The sequence below is a fragment of the Panthera leo genome, chromosome A2 (genome assembly GCF_018350215.1).
Source record: "Panthera leo isolate Ple1 chromosome A2, P.leo_Ple1_pat1.1, whole genome shotgun sequence".
Classification (NCBI taxonomy): Eukaryota; Metazoa; Chordata; class Mammalia; order Carnivora; family Felidae; genus Panthera; species Panthera leo.
In genome coordinates, this window is record NC_056680.1 from 31,777,298 (window position 1) to 31,795,806 (window position 18,509).

Sequence of the window (18,509 nt, forward strand, 5' to 3'; positions counted from 1 at the left end):
TGCCTTCAGGCCGTTGCTGTCTTGGAGGCGGTTACAGAATCCCCGGGACGTACCTCTGACCATTCTCCTGTGATCCAGACATACTCGCAGGGCTGCAAACTACAGCTCTCCCGGTCCGCAGGCCGCTTGCTCGTGTCGCAGCGTAGGCCGTGAACCTCAGTGCCTTTGTCCACATCCATACACACCACCTTGCGGTACCTGGAGCCCTCGCCACACGTCTTGGTGCACTGTTCGTGACAGACAGAACAGGTGTTGATATGGAAAGCTAATAAATGGCTTATTATATGCTGTTTTTGTGGTGACTTATTTTCCTGTCTTGTCTACCCTTTAGGAATGTGAGGCCTCTGAGGGGAGGCATGATCCGAGGACTCATTGTCTTATCCCACTTATTCCCAACACTGTTCCTGGCACAGCCATAAGTGTTTGATAAGTGGCTATTGGAGGGAAGGAATGGAAGCATGAATGAACGGATGTCAGGTTTGGAAAGGACCTTACGGCTTGACGACTTTACTCACGCAAACATGGAGTCTCTTTAAAACTTACAGCTAAATGATTATCAAACGGTGTCTAAATACCTCGAGAGTCAGGGAAGTTGTTATGTGTCCAGGTGGCCCATTTTATCTTACGACTACACACACCAATTTGCAGACCGCAGCCTTGTGTCCTAGTTGTCGACTCCAGGGGAGCATGAAGGACAAATTTCATTTCTCCCAAATCGTCCCCCTTCCGGGACTTGAGAGGCTTTGCTTTACTGTGACACCTTCCCCACCCCCCCCCCTCCCGCCCCCAACTGACTGGGTTTTCTCCTCCAGGATGAAGGGCTCTCATCCCTCATTCACTCGGGAAATATTCACCAAGTTCCTAGCATCAGGGCCTGTGATGGGTCCCGGGTCAACAAAAACGGACACGCACCGCACAGCCCTCAGAGAGGAGCTTATATTTTAGCAGCAAAGACAGACGTTGAGGACGGAGACAGCTAAGACTTAAAGATTACTGCAATCTCCATTTTTCAGATGGAGAAACTGGGACTTAGCTGAAATGCCTTGCCCCAGATCAAACAACTCTTTGTGAGGTAGATGGGACACATCTTTTTATTCCCATCCACCAAGTGAGGAAAACAGAGCAAGCCGTACGTGCTGTTCCAGGACCCTCTCTATGCTGTCCGCAAGCTCCCTATCTTCTTCGCTTTAACCAACGGCACACCCACCTTTGAAGTTTAACCTGGTTATCTGTGTGCTAAAGGTTTCCCAAAGCCCGTCCTATCTAAAGCATCTATTGTGTCCCAGCATTTCAAGACTGTAAACCACCTTGGAGATCCACGGTGAGCTAATCTGGGGACTCCTGTTTCCTTTACACCAGGGATTACGTGTCCTATAGCCCCTGGGCCTTAGCTAACTCACTAACAACAACCGAGAGTTGTGGGTAGCATGGTATCTTTTAAACTTTCTCTTCTCAAAAGTCTATTTAGGGGGTGCCGGGGTGGCTCCGTCGGTTAAGCACCCAACTTCGGCTCAGGTCATTGCCTCGTGGTTCATGGGTTCAAGCCCCGCGTCGGGCTCTGTGCTGACAGCTCAGAGCCTGGAGCTGCTTCCGATTATGTGTCTCCCTCTCTCTCTGCCCCTCCCCCACTTGCTCTCTTGCACTCTCTCTCTCTCTCTCTCTCAAAAATAAATAAACATAAAAAAATTTTTTAAGTCTATTTAGGGAGACCCATGGACCCCCACCTATCTTTTTCTCCTCTCACACCTCTTTCCCTTTTATTACCTACCTTGTCCCACAGGCATTTCAGTTTGGACTCCAGTCTGACTCTGAAAAGTCTTTGCAGATATGTCTTGTGCCTTGCTTTTTTGGCAGTAAAATACACCTAACCTAACCTAACATTGATCATTTCGATCATTTTAAAGTGTACAATTCAGTGGCATTTAATCATCTGCAACGTCGTAAGATCGTCATCCCTATGTGCTTCCAGAACGTTTTCATCACCCGAAAAGGAAACGCTGTACCCATGAAACAGTCAGTCACTCCTTGCTTCCCCAACCGCCCGGCCACCCCCCCTCCCCCACCCCCAGCCCGTGCAACCACCAAGCTGCTCTCTGTCTATAGCGGTTTGCCTGTTCTGGCTGTTTCATATGAATGGCATACAATACGCAGCCTTTTGTGACTGGCTTCTTCATTCAGCATACTGCTTTCAAGGTCAATCCATGTTGTAGCATGTATCTGTACTTTCTTCCTTTCTGTGGCTGAATAACCATCTGTTGTGTGGCTATACCACATTGTGGTCATTCAAATGACAACGGACATTGGGCTGTTTCCACCTCGTGGCCATTATGAATGGTGCTATGAACACTCATGTCCAAGTTTGAACATGTGGTTTCAATTCTTCGGGGTGTACCCCAGGAGTAGAAATGCTGAGTCATCTGGGATACCCCGTGCCTTTTGTGAGCCACTTTGTTCTTTTAGGAAGTAAAAGGGAGATGCGATGTGTCCTGCTACCCCTTATCATTTGCAAACTTAACTCATAGCTTCTGCTGCTTGGAAGCGAACCTCCACGTCTAGAATGTGGAGTCACTTGAATTTTTCTGGGGCACAAATATGAATTGAAAGTTCTCTGAGGCGATGAGTGCAGATGAGCAAATCACTTCAAAGGGTCTGGGAGGCTGGTTGAGCCCCGTTCCCTAGGTCAACCCTAGCTTGGGGTTTTCTGTTCCTCTGGAGTGTCCTGGGTACTAGTGTGAAGCAATAACACTTTTGTTTATTCACACACACACACACACACACACACACAATCCCAAATGAGTTACAGAGCCACTGAATGTTCAAAAGCAAAACAAAGCCGTGGTTAATCTATGATGTGTATACAAATGCAGAAGAAACACTTAACTGCCTGGAGAAAAAGTAATTCCTTAGAAAATCGGGACTTAGGTGACTCAGATCCTGATTACTGAGCGGCCCAAACTGGACTAAACCTTCCAGTGTCTTCTTCATTAATCCCTCGGGCTCTAATCTGTGCCAATAAGTAACAGTTTCGATAGAAATGCAAGGACTTCTAGACACCTATTTGCTTTTTAAGGGCTTCTGCCTTGGTGTCCAGGAAAGGTTAACTACCATGAAAACTCTTTTGCCAATGGTGGAGAAGGGAGTTAGTTGGGAGACCTTATGAACATTGCTTTTAGAAAAATTAAGCTAGGTAAATAAGTGACTCGTCCAGGGTGTTGGAATTAGTCAACAGCAGCTCTGAAAGTCACCTGGCAAGGCTTTTCTCCTGGGGTCCTAACTAGAGCACGGGGGCTGGGGGCACAGAAAGCAAACCCACCCAAGCTCCTGAATTTTACCAGCTTTTGGGAATATCACTGCCCACCAAACCCAGAATTAAGGACTCTTTCTATGTTCTATGTTCTATGTTCTAAAAACAGCCAGGAAGTTCAACTAGCCTCATTTTCACTTCCAAAAGGTTTTCTCGACTCTCGTTACAGCTCTGAGAAATAACTATAATTCATCAAGCCACGGGTCACGGGGCTGCACTAAACTGGGTAGCTTGCTCATCGCCCTGCAGGCTACATATGCCTTTAAATGTGCTGAGATTAACAGGAGGAAAATAGCTGTCGACATTTGAGAGTGAGGAAGAGCTACCGTAAACTTTTAAGGGACTATTTTGTTTAACCAGGTAGGTTGGCCACAGGGTAATGGTCTAAAGAGGGTCCTTTAACGCAGGGAGTAGAAACTGCCTTTCCTTAAACATGGTAATGGAGTTGCTTTACACTTTTTCATGAGATGCCCTAACCATGGGTAGGAAAAAAAAAATCATTTCATATTTACATGGTCTACCTTTTAAGGCTGTCGATTTTGTTCACGGACAAAGTCATTTGTCGTGTCGTTTCCAATGCGAGACTACCATTGTCAGACAGCGTGTGGACAGACGAGTGACAGAACGAGTGGGGACCTTGATGGCACAGTGTTTTGTGTATACTCTGCAGAGTTTTATGTGATAAGCAACAGTAATTACGAATCAATTTCTAACAATGCTTTAAATTGAAAAAGAAAAAAAGCAGCCTTCAAATTACTAATGGGTTCTTTCTCAAAGCTCATTTTAAAGTCAGGTGTGTGGAGTTGGGACATTCTTGCCCCCAAACAGTATATTCATAAGGGAAAAAGGCAGAAATAGGACTATGGAGATATTTGATAACTTCCAAGTTATTCACTCATTCAACCGATATTTGCAGGGGGACCGAGTTCTGTGCTGGGCCCTGGGATACAGCCCTGACATCTTCCTACTCATGTTCTCTCTCTGTTATGACACCCAGGTGGCTGCTACTCCCAGCTTGCTGTCCATATGCCAGGACAGCTGGCTACCTGGTGACCATCGGCATTCAACACTTAGGGCTGCCTCGTATGGCCAGAGGAGCAGGTGCGGGTTTCAGAACAGAGCAGGATGGCGAAAAGAAGCCACGAAGGTGTCCCACAACTGTGACAGCAAGAGAGGAGTAAGGGCGAGGGTCTAGAATTCCCATGGTGCCGAAAGAGGTGCCCAAGCAGTGGATGAAGAGATGGGTTAGCCAGGCAAGGAGGAGAAGGGGACATTCTCAGGACAGGGCTCAGCATGCATGGAGGCTGGAGGTGAATGTTGTGGGGAAGCCGGGCTGGGGACCAACCACCGCAGTTTGGGGTTGAGACTCGGTTCGAATCGAGATGGGAATTTCCGAAGGCGGGCAGGGGCCAGGCCACGAAGGCGCTTTTTAGCCTCCTACACTGCTTGGGGGAAAACCCAAACCCTGGCCCTGGCCTACGAATCCTAATCTGGGCGCTCCCGCAGGTCCAGTCTTGTTTCAGCCTTCTGGTCCTTCACTTGCTCTGCTCCCGCCATCCTGCACTTTTGTCTGGGCTGGACCCTGTCCTCTTCCTTCCACCTGGAATCATCTTCCCCTGCCCTTCACCTCCGACCACCCTAAAGAAGGTAGGACTGGCCTGTCATTCTTTGTCTGTATCTCAGTGCCTTGCTTCTTTCCGTCACAGCACGGTTCACACTTGGCAACTTCACAGAACATGTTTGTTTGCTCGCTTTCCGTCTCTTCCACCGGTCACTCAATCCCCCACAGCAATGTCGCTGTCCCTACTGCGTCCCCGATGCCCAGACCCCAGCGTTTGGTAGGTGCCGGGTAAAGATTTCTTGAGCAAAGTAACGAGGGAAGGAATCATATAGAGTTAATATCTGGCCCTTGTCCACACACCCTATTGCAAACTTCATAAAATCTTTGCAACAGGTTGACCAGAGGCCTGCCGTTTTCTAACTTTTCTGGGCTAAGGGGGTAAACTTGGGAATCATTCTGCAGTTGATCTCAATAAAAGCCCTTGGAATCCTAATATGTATGAGAGCACACGGTCCAAGTCTCTGCACTGGGCCAAAGAGCCACGGGGTGGGAAGCTCTGCGAAGGCCAGACATGTCACAGCATAGCGTGTCCGTGGCAGTGTGGCAAGAAAATAAACTATCTGTTCTTACAGGAAAAACACAGTCTGCTTGACTGTTTTAAATGACATTTTAGAATGTCATGATTCTGAGGACTTAGGAAGGTATTGATATATAAATGTCTTCCCTCCCACCTCTCTCCCTCCTCCTCCCTCCCTCCTCCTTTCCTTCCTTCCTCCCTCCTTCCTTTTCCTCCCTCCTTCCTTTCTTTCCTTCCTTCCAACTTTCTTTGGTCCCGCTGTCCACGTTTATTCAACAAGTGTGTTCAGTGCTCTGGGTACTATGCTAAACGCTGAGGAAAACTCTGGCGAACAAACTCTCTGACCTCAAACGGGTGACACTGTAGGCAAGGAAATCAGGCAACCACAATTCAGAGTGCTAACTGCTAGAGCAGAGTATTTTCGGGGTGCCAGGAGAGCTGAGAGGAGGGTAGTCTCACGCAGTTATTGGTGGGGAGGTGTGAGCTTGGAAAGGTCCAATACCTGGCCCCAAGTTGGCAGGTGATATTAAAAACCTGGAGTCGTGTCTGGATACAGCATTTGTCTCTTCTCTAATTGTCTCGCCTTATATCTATTATTATTATTATTTTTTTAACGTTTGTTTATTTTTGAGACAGGGAGAGACAGCATGAACGGGGGAGGGTCAGAGAGAGAGGGAGACACAGAATCGGAAACAGGCTCCAGGCCCTGAGCTGTCAGCACAGAGCCCGACATGGCGCCCGAACTCACGGACCGCGAGATCATGACCCGAGCCGAAGTCGGATGCTTAACCGACTGAGCCACCCAGGTGCCCCATCGCCTTATATCTAAAAGTCCAGACTCTACTCTTAGGGTATCCTGAAGGCACACGGGTGCTTCTTCCCTGCTGTGTAGGTACCAGGCCTCCCAACAAAGGAGGCCCAGTGAGATCTCCATCACCATCAAGACTGACCCCACTGGCTTAGGGGCGGACTGCCAACCCAGGGGACCAAGCATTCCATGTTCCGAAGGAGGTGGGGGGGGGTGCTCACCCAATAAAGGGAATTGGACTTTATGCCAACTCTGGCTTCTGTGAGAGGCTAGACAAGCCATTAAGAAGGAAATAAAATAATTTGCCTCAGATGAATGCTGGCACGGGAGGGAGGAGAATATAAAGATTCAGAGCGCGTGTTCCAGAAGTCAGGCTTCCAAGCTTCAAATCCCAGCCTTATTACTTACTGAATGCATGAACTTGGATGAATTAATCTATCTGAGCCTCAAGTTTCCTCATCTTTAAGTGAGGATAAAAACTTAATTACTTCGTTAGAGAGTTATGGAAAGGTTAAGTGAGGTCTTCCATAAAAAACACTCAATATAGTGCTTGGTCCCTAGCTTAATAAACAAAAAGATGTATTATTTTTATCATCAGTATCGACCACTGAACTGTGTAAGTCTGGGGGATGCCCCTCGTATTGTAACCTATGGGAATGGTACCCCCAGAGTTGTGCAGTGTGCAACCTGTATGACTGAGAAAAGCGTACCCGATGATCCTGCTGTTGTGGTTATGCAGAACCTGTGCTCCTCAAGGTGGACACCTGGATTATTTGTCAAAACGAGGGGGCTGCCATTCCCTATATGCCTAGCATGACACACATCTTGCCCCCAAACAAGTGGGCTTTGACAATCCACAAGGGGGAGGCAAGAGGGAAAAATGCACACTCAGCAGGCAAACAAGAGCTCTGAGGTGGGTGCCAAGGACGGCTCTGAGGTGGGTGCCAAGGGCCTCGGCTGTGAGGCTGGACCTTGGCATCCTCACTGACATCAGGTCGAGGTGTCACTCGTGGATGGGAACCAAGTCAAAGCAGATCTGAGGGAAGATGGTGGAAGAGGGAGTGGGTGGGAGGGGAAGTAGACATGAGAGAGGGGTGAGGGCCGTGACTGAGGGGAGTCTGAAGGGTGCTGTGCTGTCTGATCTGCTGTTTAACAAGGATAACTTTGATCATGAAACTAGGGACAATGAATGATTACAGCAGAACTTCCCTAGGGACGCACAAGGACTGCGGGCACGCAATCAGGAAGGGAGATCTGGCCTATTAAGGTGGTTGCCCAGTTGCTATGAACACTCACTCTAAGTGTTGTGGCCGTGAGGACATTCTAAGAGGGCCACCAGCATGCTGTGCGTAGGAGGAACAAAGGCTTTGGACGGGTCTTCTCCCTCCTCCAGCTGCCCCAAGCCTCGCTCTGCCAATTCAGTGTCACGTGAGGGCACCCCCCAGGCCTCTATCCTCTCTTACCACCCAGGTCCACCTTTCTCAAACTTTCCGCTTTGGGTTCAGACGGGTGAGAAAGCATGGTTGCAGGTGGGTAACTGTAAGAATCTGCTTTTCCCACTGCTTAAAGATTCTGTTCTCTTCGTGAGAATGGTTAATCTCTAACTTTTAAATACGGCCACAGGTCAGGCTAGCTCCTTAGGTGTTCTGTTCTTACGTGGAGCTTGACAGCAATATTTAAAGCAGGATGTTAAAAGATCCGTCTGCATAGCGTAGGCAAAGATGTACATTTCTAAGCATATTTTGTACGATCAGAGGCAGGACTTCCTCAGTGCATATTTGGCGAGGTTTCTATTCTTTGGAATTCAGAAGGAATTGTAAATGGAGCTTGCATTTCCCTGATTGGCTGGAGCATTTCTGAAAGTTGGCTAAAGCGTGAGCAGTCAGCTTAGATTCATTTCAGCACACTCTCTTACTTTCTGTTCCTTGGAACAGTTACACAGGGTCGAGTCTGGCGCGAGATGAAGAGGGAGAAGGAGAAAGCAGGCAGGGGTAGGTCTGAAACCAGACCAACAGAGAATCAAGAGGTAACACTGAGGGGGCGAGAGGTCAGGAAGCCCTTTCTTCCTTCCATATCTGATAGTGTCAACCCCCAAACCACTCTATTATCTCTCATTGTCTCACAACAACTCTGTGTAGTTGTTATTATCCCCATTCTATAGGTGGCAAACCCAAGAATCGGAGAAATCAAGCATCCTTGTTCGAAGTCACATGGCTAAACAGTAGGACTGTTGGGATATGAACTGGACTGCAGAATTCCGTAGTCTCTGGGGATCCCAGGAACCTGTGTGGCTCCAGTGCGATTAACTTGAAATTTACCTGCTTTAGCCATTCCTCCCCACCATCCTCTGGTGAAAGAAAAAAAAAATACGGAAGGAAAACAAGCAAAAAAACCTGAGTAGACAGAGAGAATGAGAGTCCTAAAGAAAGGGCACGATGACAGACAATGGAAGCAGTCCATCAGGAGGGTGAGGGAGAGGGAAGGACTGGGAGGAAGGCTGATCTCCACATGGGTTAAACATGCAGCTGTAAGAAAACAGTCCCATTCAAGACTGCATCAAAAAGAAAAAAAAACCAAAAAAACAAAAAACACCACTCAGGGAGAAATTAAACCATGGAGGTGTAAGACCTGTACATTGAAAGCTATAAGACACTGATAAAAGAAATCAAAAACGACACAAATAAATGAAAAGATCTTCTGTGCTCACCAGCTGGAAGCATTAGTACTCTGAAAATGTCCACACTATCCAAAGCAATCTAGAGATTTTAAGGCAATCCTTATCAAAATTCCAAAAGGTGGAAGAAACAATCCTAAAATGTGTATGGACCCACAAAAGACCCTGAAAAACTAAAGCCATCTTGAGAAAGGAGAACACAGCTCAAGCATCACCCTCTTTGATTTCAAACTATATTACAAAATTACAGTAATTAAAGCAACATGGTACTGGCATTAAAAGAAACACAGAGATCAATGAAACAGAATAGAGGGCCCAGAAGTAAAGTCACACATATATGGTCAATTAATTTATGACAAAGGAGCCAAGAGTATGCAATGGAGAAAAGACCGTCTGTCTCTTCAACAAATGGTGTTGGGGAAACTGGACAGACACATGCAAAACAATGAAACTGAACTCCTATCTTACAGCAGACCCAACAGTTAGGGCAAAATGGATTAAAGACTTGACCCTGAAAGACCTAAACACATAAAATTCATGGAAGAAAACATAGGGGGTAAGATCCTTGACACTGGTCATGGCCATACTTACTTTGAACATGACACCAAAAGCAAAGATGTCAAAAGCAAAAATAAACAGGTGGGACTGCATCAAACTAAAAATGGGCAAAGGACCCGAACAGACATTTCTCAAAAGAAAACATGCAGATGGGCAACAGATACATGAAAAGGTGCTCAACATTGCTAATCATTGGGGAAATGCAAATCAAAACCACCAGGAGGTATCGCCTCACAATGGCTATTAGCAAAAAGACAAAACATAGCAGGTGTTGCTGAGGATCTGGAGGAGAGGGAACCCCTGGGCATTGTTGGTGGGAATGTAGATCAGTGCAGCCTCTATGGAAAACAGCATGGAGGTTCCTCAAAAAAGTAAAAGGAGAACTACCCTATGATCCTGCAATTCCACTTTTGGGTATTCATCTGAAGGAAATAAAACCACTAACTTGAAAACCTATCTGCTCCCCCAGCAGCATTATTTACAACAGCCAAGGCATGGAAGCAACTGAGGTGTCCATCGATGGGCGAATGAATAAAAAAATATGTGTATACATACAAAGGAATATAATAGCCATAAAAAGGAAGGAAATCCTGCCATCTGACAATATGGGATGGACCTTGAGAGCATTATGCTGAGTGCTACAAGTCAGAAAGGGAAAGAGAAATATCATACGACCTCAGTTGTATATGGAATCTTACAAAAACCAAACTTCTAGATACAGAGAACAGATGGATGGTGCCAGAGGTGATGGGAAAGGTGTAGGTGAGCGGGTGACGGGGTTCAAACGGTATAAACTTCCGGCTACAAAATAAGTAAGTCCTGGGGATATAATACACAGCATGGTGACTGAAGTTAACAATACTGTATCATATACTTGAAAGCTAAGAGAATAGATCTTGAAAGTTCTCAACACCAGAAAAAATTTTGGAACCGTGTGAGCTGACGGATGTTAAGTATAACATAGTTACTGTTAATAACAACTTATAATACATATATACGTCAAATCATCATGTCTTCACCTAAAACAAATACAATGTTATATGCCAATGATAGCTCAATACAACTGGAAAAGATGCACATCAGTATTGCCATGAGTGCTTGTGTAAACTTATTTTTAAATGCGGCTGTAGTATTAGGTAATGGTTTCAGTTTAGAATCAGGTCTTGCTCCTTCTGGGCACGTGACGCTTGGACAAATGACGTTGGCTCTCTGAGCCTTAGTTTTCTTGACTGCAAAATGGGATGATAATAGTGATGCCCACTGTGCCCAGTGCTTAAAAGGATTAAGCGAGGGGAAGAATATAAAGCACGTAGCACACACCAGGCGCTGTTTCTCCCTGTTCTAAAAATCATTCCTGGTGGGAAATTCCTATCTTATCATTCATATCTCTGAACCCTTTACAGCATGTAGTTTTTATGTCGTTCCAAAGTCAATGGACACAGTTTTGCTTTCTTACATTCTTTCTCCCCTTTCTACAATGTATTCTGTTCTGGAAAAAGGAGGTTATCTCCTGCCCAAGTGTTACCTTCCTTAGCCAGGCTCTTCTCCAGGGACGCATAGTGTTTTCTTTAACTAAACATTAACTTGGTGAGGGAGAAAACAAGTCTATTTCTGCATCAACTGAGCTGTTTTTCAGATTCCGTCATTTTTTTTTTTTTAATGTTGGAAATGCTTCACTAATTAACTGGGGCTTCAAGCGACCGCCTGTCTTCTCCTTGACAGCCCAAGTCACGGAAAGGAGACAAACACAGAGTAGGTCCTACCTGGAGTCTGCCCTGTGGCTGTCTGAGCTGACACAGAATGACCAAGCTTGGATATACATATTTAAAATATCTCTTCCATCTCCCCCTCCTTTTGTGAAAGATAGCTGTATGCATTTGGCCCAAGGCCTGTTACAGTTTTTCTGGAGGCAGCCAGACTTGGAACATTCAAGAACACAGACGTAGGAACTGCATAAAAAGGAGGAGCTCTCCCACCCTCGTCGGAGTGAACCGCTTGCCGTCTGACAGCAAACCTTTTGGGAAACAGCCAGCCTTGTCACCGTGCTTGAAGGCTTTTCAGGGTAACGGATGTGATGGTTGCAAGGGGGTTGAGCGAAATGCCTGGCAGGTGCCCACTTCATGGCTCTACTTACTTCTTGCCATTCCTCTGCCCTCCAGGCATAGAGAGGACACGGTGCGGCTTGGCAGGCGCGTTCCGACTCCGGTCTGGTGTAGGGGTTGCACTCAGTCTCTCTGGCTGTTTTGTGTGTTCCCGTCTGACAGCTCACACTTCTCCACCGTGTGCCTTGGCCGCAGGACACAGAGCACTAAGAAGAAAGACTGTGTAAGTGGGAGCTTTGGGTCATTTGGTGGGGAGGGTGTGTGTGTGTGTGTGTGTGTGTGTGTGTGTGTGGCAGGAGTGGCGAGGGTCACAGTCATGGGGAATGCGCTCCTAATCCAATGACTTTCCTTGCGATTACAAAGCTTTCTAATTTCCAATGAAGGGGACCCAAGATAATGTCTTAAATCTGCAAACTCACTGCCTGTCGATGCCGGTGAGCGAGCAAAGTATCTCTACCTTTCTTGGGGAATCTCTAAAGATACCAAAAGTCTTGGAGATGGGAGAGGTTGGGAGAGATCGTTATGAAACGATACGATCGAAAAATAAATAGTGCTGCCATGTGAAATGAAAATCCCAAATGATTACTATCCCGGAGGATTGCAGTTTCTTGAAAACTGGAGATAAGTGCTGTACAAGAAGAATTTCTTGGCAGATTAAAAGCATAACCCAACGAGAGTAAATTACTGAAGCTTTTAGGGCCTTATAAGCAGAATTATTTTCTCCAGTCTCTTTCTTTCCTTGCTCTTATTCCTGGAGATAGAGGAAAGAAGAATTTTTTTTAAACTACTGAATTCACTAAAGTGTTAGTGTCTATTTACAGCCTCAAATGAATACGTGAAGAATAAAAACTGACAAGGAAAAACCATTTCTTCAGGCGGGCGTCATGTTTCCAGCCCCTGAAAAATACTGTGAATCAGGCTGAAGCATTTTGTTGACCAAGTTGCAAAACGCCATATTAAATCTGCAATTAACTTTCCTTTAAATTAACTTTTTAATGGTTTCCTCATTGCTGGGTTTCATAATCTCACTTACAGGCAGGCCAAGAATTATTGTCTTTATTAAGGTTTTGACAGTTAAAAACCAAAGGCAACATTTGCTTGGAAAGAACAGCATATTACTGCGTTTATTTAAAATCGTTCCTGAGTTTTTGCGATAGCTCAGCCTCCGCTAATTTGTCTGGCATTGAGAAAACAAGTTTAGCATACATTAAAGCCGTATTTCTAAGAGGAAGTCTTAAAGAATAGAATCATGGTCCTTTCAATTAGAAAGGTATTCGTGCCCAATCATTTCATATTTTAAGAAAATAGTTGGTGCTCTTTAGAGGGCAGCTCGGGAAATCATATCATTTCAGATGAGTCTATACCAGGGAGGGGCTCAAATGTTCACATCAAAGCTAGCTAAAGAGAAGGAAATATTTTGAGGCAACACAGCTGCTATTGTTTGGGTTTAATTGTATTAATTGGATTGAATGAGTCTGTGACCCAGAAGGAACCAGACTTTTAAAGTCATTGTGTCCTGGGTGGAATAGGAGGGCCCCTGAAGACAAGTAATGCTCTTGTCTACAGAGAATGACCCTTTAAGGCTCACGGGAGCTACACGTATGTTTCCCATTGATTACCCTGGAAATGAAGGAACTGTAACTTGGGAGTGTCATCCCATGAATGACAGAAATGTTCCAAGGGCGTCATCGTCGACAACAAACAATGACGACTACAAACCCTGCCGCCATTTGAATTTGGGGTCTTAAATATAAAAGAGTACATTTCCAGAACAGTGTATCGAAATGGAAATACAAAGAAAGATTAAGAACCATTAGGTAAACAAATATGAACATGGCATAGGGCTGATATATATTCAAAGTCTCCTAACGTTTTAATAACCTAAAGAAAAAGGAAAAAAAAAACCATGAAAGACTTTCAGAGTGTCTCCTATTCAAGCTCTAAATAAATGAAACCTCTTTTTGATGCTATTGTTATTGAGTAAATTACTTATGGTTCAACGAAGGTAAGGTATTAAGAGCCAGAAGTATCCAAAACTAAAAAAAATCACTTCCTCCAGTGTTGAATACTTTTTCAAAAGGCAAAGACACAGGAAAGTTCAACTATATAACATGCCGTCGTGGCTTCTGATGTTTATAATGTCAAAGCCAGGTGTGAAATAAAAAATAAAAGTTTTGACACGACTTAAAGGCATGTGAGGGACGAGCTCTGCCTTTCTGAATCCTGCATCTACGGTCATCTTTATTCTGAATGTAATAGGCTGCATCCGAGTGAACTCTCTGGGTTGCACTTTTCTGCCCGCACTGTGTCTGAAGGGAGGCAATGAGTTGCATACACAGCCAGTCAGGCTTGCTCGGAGAATTCTGAGCGATGTGTATGGAAACCTCGTGAATAAAACAGCAACCGAAAGACCTCTGCGTGACCCTGGAGGTGGTGAGGGTTGTGCTGTGTGCACATGTGTGTGCTTAATGCTTCTGGTTCCATTTGGAACAGGCTTTAGTTGGTTTGTAAAAGAAAAAGGTCGGGCAGTCTCTGCTAATGTGCTCCCTCTGCCATCATTCCGGCACAGGATGCGCAGGTCTGAAAGGAGGTGTTTTTCGTTCCAAACTACTGAGCCGGGAGCTATGTTTCATCTGTCTGCTCTCGGTACTGTGCATTGCTAGCTGGTGTGCAGGCCTCACCAACTTGACGGGGGGCCTTGACACTTATTTCCATGGATAAAAAGAATCTCTGTGCACCCTCTGGTGTGTGGGGAATCCTATATACCTGAAAACTGGAAAGTGTTTACATACTTTCTTCCAGAATTACTGCTGAAATTATGGTGGTGATGTTGTTTAGAGGAGGGACTAGCTTGAAAAAGAACTCTCGGAACCAACTTTAATACATAAGAACAGTCCCAATGATAATAGCCACCTTTTACCAAGCACTTACTATGTTCCTGGCTCTGTACTTGGGTTTTTCAACCTAATAATTCTTTCTTGCTGGGAGCTGTTTCATCCACTGTAGGAAGTGTAACAGCATCTGTGGACTCTAACCATTAGATGCCAGGTGTATTCCCCGCCCTCCACCAAGTTGTGACAACCAACGCTGTCTCTAGAAATTGCCTAATGTCCCAAAGGACAAAATCACCCCCTAGTTGAGGGCTTAGCTCCATGCCGAGCATGGCACACGACATATCTTTGTACTTCCTAATAAACCTTTTAGGGAGATCGTGCACAAATACGGCAAGGAACAGAGATAATCACTCCAACTCCAGCAAAAACAAAACCCAAAAGCAGCCAAAGTGAATTCTGCCCTAGGCAATGTACCATGGTTACTGTGGATTAGAATTTGGCTTCCAGTTTTAAAATATGGTGCTAATATGATGCAGTCTTCCGTACTACGTCAGCAAGAGTGTGGGTGAGAAGCCTGTGTTCACACAAATCAACATCAGTGCTCACAGTTCAAATACAAACAAAACAATGGAGAACTCGAAGCACGAAAGCGACCCTTTCTCATCACCGACTCTGTTCACATGGTTTCCTTGATTTCTCAAAGGACACGAGCTACACGTTTGCCATGTTTCTGCATTAAATACTTGCAGAATACTTCAGAATCAAACACCAAAACCAAGCTGCTCTCACTGGATTCACAAGGAAAGTCCTCACCAAAAATGGCTGGTGGATTCACAAGGCAACTTGCCAGTTTGCATTTTGGCATGAATGGTGGAGAGCTTTTAAAAAATTAGTTCTTTTCCCTTAACCTAAGGCACCGCTGATTGCAAGACAAAGCATAATGTTTTGTATCGCTACAAAAAAGGTCTATTTTAATTAAATCATGGCATTCTGTCGGCTGTTAGGCCCATTCTGAGAACAGTGAGGTTAAGGTGTGAGAGACACATGCATCTCAGGACTGATGAATGACTCCACTGCGTAGATTCATGACTGACGAGTGACGATAAAGTGTTACTTTTACTCTAATCTGCTCATTTAATCTTTTTATTTCTGACCTTCATTTTTTTGGAAAGCCTTTCTAGAAGAATAGGATAGATTAAACGATTTTTACTCAGGAATGCTTCTATTTCATGGGATTACCGAGCCTTCACATTTCTCAAACTGAATCAAGAATTCGAGGCTGATTTTTGTCTTAAAATTTCATGTGCATCCCTTACCTCTTGATCAAAAGCATCTACACAAATTGAACATGAGCTTCTAAAAATGCTTTACAGTTTTAGTGAGGATGTTTTCCTTTTTTTTAAATATATAATTTATTGTCCAGTTGGTCTCCGTTCAACACCCAGTGCCCATCCCAACAGGTGCCCTCCTCAATGCCCATCACCCACGCTCCCCTCCCTCCCACCCCCCATCAGCCCTCAGTTTGTCCTTATTGGATGTCTTCCAGTAAAAGCTCTCCTTTTACTGGAAAAATTTCCTTGACAAATTCAAGATTTTCAAAAGATGGAGAAATGAAACATTCCCCTTTAAATCTCAAAGCACCAATTTTGAGGGCGAGACTATGAAGATTAACACAGCGTACCCGTTGCCAACCCCAACATTCTACACGTCTTGTCATCATCAGACATTTCAACATGATGAGAAGTTGCACTCATTCCTCTTCCTACCTTCAACAAGAGATGACTAGGATATAGCTACCGGCAGAAAACAGAAGAACCAGACATAAAATCTTCCAACCATTGTTGCAAATGGGTAATCATTACTCTTGCTTCAGTATCCCTGCCTTAGGGACATTTCTGTTTACCATTGGATCATTAGTAAGCCAATAGTCTTTAACCACGCAGACCGTCTTTCTCCATCAACCACTGCGTCTGATTATTTTCAGCTATACTTCGAAACTGCACAAGTCAGATTTTACTCACGCAGCACCTTGTCCTGCCCGCTTTTATAATTCATTTCTACAGATCAAATCAGGGCATTTCAAAGCTGGCCACAGACCATTACATAACTGTGTTTACTTGCATTTTTCTACAAAGGTGACCAGACTTTTCTAAGCAATCATTTTGAACAGGTGCAGTCTTTTCTGGGGAGGCAGTCTGATAATCCTATTACATTATGTTCAAAAAACCCCACAGGGTTCAAACCTAATCATCCCAGCTTTGTAAGCAATTTTGGACTTCCCCAAAAGACCACAGAATGCTGGGCTAAAACTCACTCTGTGTTTACCAGTAGAGAGTGAAAGATTCTTTTAATTGTCTCTATGTCAAATACATAGCCCTATAAAATGAGCATCATCTCCGTGCTCTAAACTTAATATTCAGGGCATGATGCAAATAGATAAGTAGAGGCCAAGCAACATAAAGAAAAGCAACAGAGCATGAAAGTCTACAAGAGGACAAGCTAATTAGTGCAATATCTTAAATAATGTTAGCTGCAGGCTTTTACATGAATTGAATAGCTCCCCAAATAAAAGGGCTGGAAGTTACAGAGGACAGCAGTCACTCAGACAAACCGTTAAGGAAGACCAATATGAAACGCTGCCTTGAAATCTGATCCTGTAGGGAAGCCAGAGGGGAAACTAGCTCTGGCTGGGCACCGATGCTTGGATTGTTGAATTAAAACACAAACACAAACACAAACACACAGGTCATTCCGATAAAGGCCTCGAGAAGGATGAGGCTACTCTTCTAGGGAATGATGCAGGTCATGTTTTACATTTCTGTGAAGTGGCTATGGTGGGGGGAGGGCGTGCATGTGGGGCAATGGTGACAGCTCAGAGCCTTTAGGAAAAACTCACATTGCTAGAGGAACTTTCCGTTAGTCACATCGAAATGGAGGGTTCCCAACTCCTCCCCATGTTAACACAACTGTCCAAAGCTTCTTTGAGGCTTTAGGGAATCGAGATCAAGGCTCTGAAAGAACCAAATCTAGAGGGTGCCAACCTAGAACCTACTTTTCTATTTATTCCTAGGGGCAGCTGTGTGATTCTCCACTGCACAGGAGAACCACAAAGTCAGTAAAACCTCATTGAGGCACATCAGTGGAGGGGAAGAGCAACATTATATACAGAATATATGAAACTGCACCTTATTACTTTTTAAAGTTTATTTATTTTGAGAGAGAGAGAGAGAAAGAGACAGAGACAGAGACAGACAGAGACAGCAACAGAAAGAAAGAATCCCAAGCAGGCTCCACACTGTCAGCGAGGAGCCCAACGTGGGGCTCGAACTCATGAACCGTGAGATCATGACCTGAGCTGAAGTCGGACATTTAACCGACTGAGCCACCCAGGCTCCCCTGCACCTTATTACTATTAGGTAAGCACCTTCAACCGAGCTGAGAAAATGTACAAGTACAGAGTAAAGAGATCAGCTTCAAGGATTACGTGTCAGAGACTTCAGTTCACACAACAATTATTTATAGATAAATAGAAGCTTCTGGAGTTCTTTGTTGAATCCAACAGGGAAACTCTCTCACCCAGCTGCTGGCTAGATTATCAAATGTTTAGAATTAGCGGAGTCTGACTGCAATCGGTTTCTTGGGTACTTACCCCTTCCCCATCTGATACACACATCACATTCATCCACACCAAATACTACTCTTGAGAGCCTCTTAGATTTAAGACCTCTGAACTAAGTACTTGGCATTCATTATTGCATTAAATCCTCATAAGAGCTAAATGTAGTAGGCTCCGGAAGGTGGAAACAGATCACCCAAGGTCACATAGCTAGCAAATGAGAGAGAACGTCTGTCTCCCACTTCTGCTGTATCTAAGAACATTCGCTATAATACTTCACACTGACAGCCCTTTCTTTAAGAACCTCAAAGGTAAATTCAGACCCAGTCCCTGCGAGGTGACCAGAGTCAACCTTACTGCCATCTGAGTTAGTGTTTTTTTAAGTGGTGAGTGATGATAAAAATGCCATCAGCGAAGCATTAAAGGGCTCCTCCGTGCTAGATGTCTGACATCAATATCTACTACTACTTAGAAT

At 44.7% G+C, this 18,509-nt stretch overlaps 1 protein-coding gene and 1 long non-coding RNA gene across 3 annotated transcripts in view; one reads left to right on the forward strand and one right to left on the reverse strand.

Moving 5' to 3' along the window:
- The window catches only part of ADAMTS9 (ADAM metallopeptidase with thrombospondin type 1 motif 9), a 160,610-nt gene that overhangs the window by 24,485 nt on the left and 117,616 nt on the right, over positions 1 to 18,509 (reverse strand). For both annotated transcript variants that reach the window (XM_042929907.1, XM_042929906.1), the window contains 2 exons: positions 11,617 to 11,790; positions 54 to 227 (listed from right to left, as the gene is read on the reverse strand). In XM_042929907.1, the coding sequence (XP_042785841.1) occupies positions 54 to 227; positions 11,617 to 11,790 (348 nt within the window). The remainder of the gene's footprint in view (positions 1 to 53; positions 228 to 11,616; positions 11,791 to 18,509) is intronic.
- LOC122214531 lies at positions 3,569 to 11,698 on the forward strand. The gene is made up of 3 exons (XR_006199932.1): positions 3,569 to 3,664; positions 11,350 to 11,544; positions 11,642 to 11,698. It is a non-coding gene; the product is annotated as an uncharacterized LOC122214531 (long non-coding RNA).